Raw genomic sequence first — 8,803 nt, 5'->3', positions numbered from 1 at the left:
TGTTCCTTCTCTGTTATATAAAAAACACTTGGAGATAAACTTTGAAAAGTGGGTGAGGTTGTAGGAAGAGAAAGGGCGTTCAGGGCTGAAGGAATCCCCTGAGCATTGCTCCAGGCATCCAGCCATCAGGGAAACCTGGCGATTTCTAAACAGAGCAAAGGGAACTTGGACCGCCTAACGAAGAGAATCAACAACGCATGCGCCTTTCACAGGCGGGGCCGCGGAGGGGCGAGGTAAAGGACGATGAATTGCGACGTTCGTTCGGCGACGTTCACGACTCCTGCCGTAAAGGCCGGTGTGGCGCGTGCGCGTATCCTTTCGTTCAGATTCCTGACGTGTTTGCGGCTGTTGTCTCACGGGTGTCGCCAGCGCTGTCACAATGGTGAAGCTGAGCAAAGAGGCCAAGCAGCGGCTGCAGCAGCTTTTCAAGGGAGGACAATTTGCCATCCGCTGGGGTTTTATTCCTCTCGTGATTTACCTGGGTCAGTGGGAGAAGAAGCTGGTAGGAGACGGGAGGGAAGCGGGTGCGGATGCTGAGAGTCCATTTTGGTGTGAGGGAGAAACGTGACCACGCCGAGCACGTCTTTCGAGAATCTGGTCAAGTGTGGTCCGTCTAAGCTGAGTTCGCGCTCTTGTTCTGTCCTCCCCCCCGCCCCATGCTTTTTTCTTTCTGGTCTTTAACAAGTCACGTAATATTTCCCGTGGTGTTACTACATCTGTGAGCAACTGGTGACCTACTTTTCAGGATTTTGGGGACCTGAAAAGTCCTGATGTGCGTGGACCTGAGGACCTGATGTGTGTGAAAGTGATTAATTCACATTTGGACACTAGGTGTGTTTTCGGGAAGTTGATTGTCACGTTTCCAGGTGGGCCTAAGTGGAAAGAGGTTCTAAGCCTCATGGGTATGCCACTGCCTTGAGACATGATTATGACAATAGTTGTTGGATGCTTCTGCGTTCCCACGTGCAGGTAAAGGTTTTACGCGCGGGGAAACCGAGGCATAGAACAGTTTTGTTCTTCGCTGAAGGCCACACAGCTGTCAAATGGTGGAGCTATGAACTCAAGCAGTGGGCCATCAAGGCCCATACTCTTAACTACCATGCTGTATTGCGGAAATTTGAAAGTTGTAAGGCACAGATTTTTGCCTCGGGCCGCACATTGAGACTTTATACCGTTTTTCGCCTGGGGTTCAGTTCAGTCAGTTCAGTCCCTCAGTCATGTCCGACTCTTTGCGACCCCATGAACCACAGCGCGCCAGGCCTCCCTGTCCATCACCAACTCCCGGAGTTCACTCAAACTCATGTCCATCGAGTCGGTGATGCCATCCAGCCATCTCACTCTCTGTCGTCCCCTTCTCCTCCCGCCCTCAATCTTTCCCAGCTTCAGAGTCTTTTCCAGTGAGTCAACTCTTCGCATGAGGTATTTTTAAACTTATTGCCCTGTTCAGGCAGTAGGATGGAATGGATAGCGTTTCGCCTTTGTCAGTTTGAGCGTAGAGTTTGACATTTTGTAAAACTCCGGTTCACATTTCACAATCCTATGATTTTTAACTAGATGCTGCTGCTTGTTTTTGGTTTTATGTTTTTTAGGTATGTCTTTTGTAAGACGCAGTACATTTCATTCAGCCTTGATGGAGCGTTTGATTATGCTGGATATTCTGTAGGCAATTGTGGCTCCCATTTCCCCATGACTTGCAAGCCAGCTAATAACCTGGAGATACTTCAGAATGCAGGGCTTAAAAAGACCCTTTCCTCCCTTATTTTGAACGCATTTTTTTTTCGGGGGGTGGGGCAGGGTTTGTCTGTACCGATGTCGTGTGAAACTACCGCTACCAGATACTGAACCGGCACTCCCTGCAGTGGGAGACTGGATTCTTAACTGCTTCCCGGACTACCCGGAAAGTCCCTACAGCAGCTTTTTTGAAAACTACTTACCTATTTGGCTGTGCCAATTCTTAGTCGTAGCTTGTGGGGTCTAGTTCCTTGACCAGGATGGATCCCTGGCCCCCTGCTTTGGGAGGAGAGAGTCTTAGCCACTGGACCACTAGTTCCCCAGATTTTAGTAACTTTGTGTAGGCATTGAAAATTAGAGCAAGTAATTAGCCTGCTCTTACAGGCTGTTATTCCCCTCTTTCTCCCAAATTCTCCTCCCCAGCCTTCACTTAACTGTAGAAGGGCCCAGTTTTGCTAGGCAAACACTGGGAGGAGCTGTCCTTTTAGCTATGGAAGGAAGTTAAGGGGTCTTTGATTCTTCCCCTTCTTTGTTCTATGTCCTTTTTCCATTGTGTATGTTGGGTCCCATTTTAGTCTGCTCCTGCTTTCTTTGTCCATGTGGATTCTTTGCTCTTCTATAAGTCTTTTTCAGGTACCTTTTTCTCCACTCCTTTTTGAAATTCCTCTTCTGTTCCCAGAAAGCTGCAGCTGGTTGTTAAAATCTGTATAAGGAGGGTTTTGGTCTGAAAAATAGATAATGCTTTTTTTTCCACCCTAGAATTATTTTCCTTTTATTTTACTAGGATTACCAGTAATCCTACTGTTTAGTGCTGGTACCCTTGTGTCTGGCTCGGGTGGAGATTGATGTTAAGGCTATCTTTTTATTTTTCCATGTTAACCATTGTTTTTTTTTCCTTATACTGTATCTAAGCTTAATTTTAGGTCTGACCTAGTTCCCATGCTTTACTTCTCCACCTCAGCTCTCACTAAAACTTTGCAAGTGCATATTGAATTTTTTGTGTAGTTTAGTTTCAAACATAACCTTTTAGGGCTTCTGGAAATACAGTGGGAATATAGTGCTATAAAATAAGACAGTGACCCAATAAAGCATCTGTTTGGACATTTACCAACAAAAAGATTTTAGTGAGTTACCTGTTGGAAGACAATTCTCCATAGTGTCTTGAATTTCTACAAATCTTGTGAGCAGAGGTAGTGACCACCCTTTGTTCATGTTTTTAAGGATGTTTGTAGGGTGGACAGCTTTGGAAAATAGTACCAGGGTAAAGGGGAAGCATGCTGTCTCTGCCCATTATAAAAGATTCTGGTTCCACAAACACAGGGTCAGGGTTCATCTTTAAATGCTGGTTAGTCTGATTACAGCTATTGCTTGTAATAAGAGCATTGATTTAATTAACAATAGCTTGAAGTTTTTTTCCTCTCTATCACCAGTCTTTGGTTGCTTTCTAAAGAGAGGTTCATGGGGATAAAATATCTTCAATTTTTTTCTTTAAAAAAGTATAATTTTTTGCAGAAATAGACTCACAGACTCACAGAACAACCTCGTGCGGAGTAGGGAAGAATGAGGGGAAGTGATAGTTAGGGAGTTCGGGAGGGACAGGTATACACTGCTGTATTTAAAATGGATAACCTACTGCACCGCACAGGGAACTCTGCTCATTGTTAATGTGGAATCCTAGATGGGAGGGAGTTTGGGGGAGAATGGATGCATGTATATGTGTGGCTGAATCCCTCTGCTCTCCACCTGAAACCAGCATAGTATTGTTAATCAGAACAACATTTTTAATCAGCCGTATTCCAATACAAAATGAAAAGGAAGTTTTTAAAAAAATATGCTTTAAAAAGAAGTCTCAGTACTCTTTGTAGTCCTTCATTCAGTTTGATTTGGTAGTTTGTGTTTTTTCTGGGTAATGACTAAGAATGAAAGGTAGTGTGTGCTAAGGGCTACTATTATAGGAATAAGGTAGTTTGTCTTCCCTACTAATTAGTTCTGCACATGATCACATAACTCTAGTGAAGATTCAAAACTATTCTGTTGCACAGGTAAATCTAGGTAATTCTGGTAGATGTGGATGCCATTCTAGCTACCAAGTATTGATTTAGAAAGAAAACATTGTAAATTTTTTGTCTGCTAGAGTTTTAATTGGTCTTTATTCTCTTTCTTCCCTCTCTCTTTCCCCCAGGATTTAAGAGGGGTGCAGATCCTGGAATGCCTGAACCAACTGTTTTGAGGTACTGCTCTTACAAATAAGCATTGCAGGGCAAATGTTCATATATAAGTACTAAATCATGGCAAGCAGAAGAGAAGTAGTGCTTGGTATTGTAATGGAGCTTTATCAGTCAGGTGTAGTTTTGGGCTGTTGGAAAATTGCAGCAACTTGCAAAACCAATCTAACTTTCATTATCAGGTAACTGCTTTCTCTCCTCTTCCTAATTTCTATTTACTGTGCTTTGTTATAACCATAATGAAGCATGTTTTCAAAGGAAAAGAACTAACATATCCTGCCACTTTAAAAGGTGAACTGTAAACTTTTTGTATCATTCTAACAACAGTACAGAGAATTTTTTTTTCCACCCCAAATTAGAATTGATAGCCCATGTATTTTCCAGTTGTTGATCACTTAGGTTTTTCAGTTTTTTTTAGTATTTTAGTTAACAATATAACAAACATTTTTATGTGCATAGGTTTTATAGGTTTTGATTTATTTTCTTGTGATAAATTCTCATGGAATTAGTAAGTCAGTGTACAGACATTTGCGGCTCTGAAAATGCATTCCTTTCATATTTCCTTTCTCCAAAACAACCTTGATGGATAAACTCTGGTGAAAACTTCCACACACACACACACCCAGCTACACAGAGTATATGAATTCATATACTCATAAGCATGTGTGTGTACATACTTGTGAAAGCCATATGTATGTATGTGTGTGTTTGTGTATGTGTGAAGGCAGAATCTGGACCAGGAAGAATTGCTCTGTAGAAAGGACTGATGCTTACAGCACTATGATGAGTAGCACCCCTGCACAGGTTCTGTGGAATTCCACCTAGTGACCTTCTGTCTTCCAGACATTTCTTGTGGATTGTCCTAACAGACTTTTTACTGCTATTCTAGATCTTCTGTTTCTTCACACTCCTAATCTACTATTTTCTAGAATGGGAAGAATAATAATGGTCATATTACTAACAGTCATTTGTAGTGTGTCAGCCACTGTGTTAAGTGCTTTGTATACAACATCTCTAATTGTTACTTCAGTCCTTCAGAGCTGATCATACAGTCAGTGGGTGGTGGTGTATGTCTGTCCTGAGGCCTGTACACTTTCCACTGGGTCATGTGGCCTCCCCCAGATAATATGATCTGCTACTTTACTTAGCACAATGCCATCTGATATGAATTTCCTCCACCTTCTCTCCCTGGCCTGTCCTTTTTCAGAGCAAGGTTTTTTTCTTCTTTAGGGTACTGCCAAACATGCTGTCTACATGTCCATTTATGCTGTTACTCTTTACTGATAAAATTCTTCAATGAATGGTCTTCACTCCCTGCTTCCTTTCTTCACTTGCCTCTCTTTTCTTAATCTTTTGTGGTACAGCCTCTTAAAACTGCTTTCAGAAGTCCCCATCAAGCTTTTTTTATTTTTATTACTCTTTGAACTATCAGATTTTTTTTTTGTAAAATGGAAACTCAGGCAACGTGTCTGCTACTGAGTAGCTGATTGACCTTAGACCAGTTATTTCCTAAGGGAAACAGTACCTTAGGAAATACTATCAGAGATGGGACTACCTGGTCAAGCTGTGTGAACATTTTTCAAGGACTGAAAATTATCATCAAATACTTCTTTCCAAGAGGCTATTAACCTAAGATGAAGTTTCATCTTTTATAAGTTTATAATATCTAATTTATAAGATTGTCCTGAGAATTGCATAAGATTATTGTATGTAACGTATTAACAGTGCTTGACACATAATGTATAAGCAATGAATTTAATAATAATTTTTAGCCTTTCTCTGTCATCTCCTTCACCCCACTCTTTCTCCTGTGAAAACTAGGCTCTAGCTACATGATACTGTATGTGAATCTCAGAATAAACTGTATCTTTTCATGCCTTTGTCTGTATGCTTGTTCTCTGTCCGCCTGGAATGCTTCTTCCCTTAGTTTCCACTAGGTGAAAACCTACCTTTAGAAAAGCTCAATCTCAAATTTATCACCTCTTCCTTAAATCTTTTCCACCTTCTCCTAGCAGAAACTGCTCTATTTTTTGTGTTCCGTGTCTCATTCTCTGCTTTGTATTACGCTTGTTGCTTGTTTTCATTTGTTTTGTCCTGTGAGTACCTGAAGTAGCTGCCAGATACTTGGGGAACACTTAGAAAGTGCTGAATTAACTTAATTAAAGGATCCTAACTTCTTTGTGGTGTTGGAACAGGAATTGATACAGCATTTCTTCTTGTACAGTTTTTAGACTGGACCTGCAGGCTGGGAAACAGCCTTTTGTGCCCCAGGTGATACAGAACCCAGAAGTGGGGCTACATGTGCCCTTCTGTTGTATTGGCTTCAGATTTCTCACCAAGAGCTGACCCTTCAAAGTGAGGCAGCCGCCCCCCTGCTTTTTCGTGTCTTTATTGTCATCTCAGTGCTCCTCTCCTTTCTGGTGGTGGTGATCATTCTTTTCTGTCGTCAGGGAAATTCTCTGACTTCTTTCCAGGGGTATTTGTGATTTAGGAAGGAACTGAGTGCTGAAAAGTGTTATCCTGTTACAGAATTTCGTATACTGTGCTGCTTATACTGGGAAGACTGGCTAAAGAAGTCTTCCTGGGTTGCCTAGTCTGTACCTTGAAAGGAATAGACTTGTATTTGTCAGGGTTTTCAGTAATGTAAATGTTTTATTAATGTGAAACTCAGGAATATAAAGTTTACTGTTTATATATAAATTTATTTATATAGTACTTATGAAAATAATGTGGTTCAAGATTTACTGGTGTATTTTCCTTGTTAAGTTGTTGGATTCCCTGGGATTAGGTCCCCATTCATCGGTATCCATCCTCTTTCACACAGGGTGGTTCTGTGTATTAGGTTGTTTGATATGAATGCCTTATTCAAAGTGCAGTATTTAGTGAATAAGGGGCAATATCTTAGTAAAACATTATTTAGGCAAAATACATGAATATTAACTAACTGGGAGAATGATTGTTCCCATTATCTGTATAAGGCCAAGGAAGATTTTCTTTTCTGTTTATCTTAGATGCTCATTACCAATGAGGAAGAGACCTTGATAAATGAATATTTTGTTTTCATGTCTTAACTGTATGCAGATATACTTGGGATTTAATGGGAGATGTTAATACACTTTTGAAAATTGAAAATAAGTGCATGTTGGTTTGCTTTATACACAAAAGGAAAATACTTGCTAAATACAAACTTAACGGAATGCTCATATTGTCATTTTGTAATGCAATTTTATTTAAGTTGACTTACTACTAGAAACTACATTGTTAATCAACAGGACTTAGAAATAAAACACATCTTGTCTCCTTCCTGTATCTAACAAGGATATACCTTTATTTTCTGGTTTTATCAATCCTTCATGTCACTCTTTTGATTGACCTCAATTTATGTTTTCCTTTTTGTTTATGATAGGTAACTACAATTAAAAGTAATAAAATTTATTTCTTTAAATAGGTCTCTTATTTTTTTTTCTCAGTGAGATTGATTCTTCTGCTAATTCTGAATTTGATGGTTGAGTAAACATGAACATAAATGTATAAAATCTTCTAGTTCTTAAGCTGTGTTTGAGAAGTTTTTACTTTGGGGTTTAATTTATTTCTCCTCTTCACAAACATTTTAGCTTACTTTGGGGATAAAGGACTGTTTGGTCATCTGGTTTTGGAAGCAAGTCAATGCAGAGGAACAACATGGAAGGTGTGCTGTCTGGCTGGGATAAGAGATGGGACATCGTTCAGACGGTCACCAATTGGATGGCACAGGGCTCTTACTTCTCAGATGCATCTGTGGCAGAGTGGAACCTCTACTGACTTATTTATGATAGACTGTATTAAAATAAATATTTTTAACAATGTTATGTCTTGAGTCCTTTTTGAATTGAACCTAATAGGACTGTCAGGTAAAAATTTAGCCATTTGGTACTTTCTCAAAACAAAATGTGTCTAGATGATACTTTGAAAAATAAGAACATTTCCAAGTTAATTCATGTCCGTTCACTTAACAAATGGATTCTAGTTTCCCCTTGCAGTGAATTAATAACTCCTTTTGAGATGTTCTGAGGTAATAAAGGAGAGAGAGCTCTCTGTGACATACTGGGCCCTAACTTCCAGGGGTGATGTTCTGATGAAATAGGGTTCTTTGGCTGTGTTGGCAGGGCATGAGAATGGCATTGGAGGCTTATATGTCTGATTTGTGGGTTAAATGTGAGTCTTAAGATTTCCCTCACTAGGAAGCTGGAGATGGCTGAGCAGGAGCCCATGGAGAGCTACACAGAACAGTAGTACTTCCTATTTTCTGATAAAGGCATTTATGGGAACTAGTTCAGTTCTATGTTGTGGTTTCCTGTGTTTGAAGGCACCCGTCACGTCCCTTTTTCTTAAACTTAGCTTCTGTAATTCTAACAAAATAGATCTATTTACTTATTTTGGGGAATTGTAATTAATTATAGGAAAGTAGGCCTGGAACAAGAGATGACACAATTTGGGAGGAGCCCATTGGATTGAATGTTTTAAACGTCTGGGTCAGAGAATAATCATGAATGTAATCTCAGGTAACTGGAGCAATCAGTACCAGAAATTTCCTCCTTATTTCTAATGTAAAGCCCTCTTTGCGATTTAAACCTATTTTCTCAAGTTTTGTTATCTTTGCCATGGAGATGTAGACTATTCTGGAAGCTTATTGCATAAGGGAGTTTTAAAGTGGAATTCTTGAGAGCTAACTGCAGGAAATAATTTCTGGTATGTACTTAATGTAATTGCTTTAACATTTCATGAATCTGAGCACGTATGATTTTGCTAAGAGCTTTGACTAGCTATTAAATCCCCTAGAATTGCTTAAAGTTGTGGCTGCTTTCTTC

The 8,803-nt window shown here is 40.0% G+C and overlaps 1 protein-coding gene across 1 annotated transcript; it reads left to right on the top strand.

Annotated features, from left to right (window-relative positions):
- Positions 1-304: 304 nt before the first annotated feature.
- Positions 305-7,804, top strand: TOMM7 (translocase of outer mitochondrial membrane 7). Its single transcript, XM_088833676.1, has 3 exons — positions 305-482; positions 3,914-3,962; positions 7,571-7,804. Exons 1-3 carry the CDS (start codon positions 380-382, stop codon positions 7,584-7,586), a joined length of 168 nt encoding a protein of 55 aa, XP_088689802.1. The 5' UTR covers positions 305-379; the 3' UTR covers positions 7,587-7,804.
- Positions 7,805-8,803: the final 999 nt, after the last annotated feature.

This window comes from Moschus berezovskii, chromosome 3 (genome assembly GCF_049115385.1).
Source record: "Moschus berezovskii isolate FMDL1 chromosome 3, NW_MosBer_1.0, whole genome shotgun sequence".
Taxonomy (NCBI): Eukaryota; Metazoa; Chordata; class Mammalia; order Artiodactyla; family Moschidae; genus Moschus; species Moschus berezovskii.
This window is presented reverse-complemented; position numbering and strand designations above follow the sequence as displayed.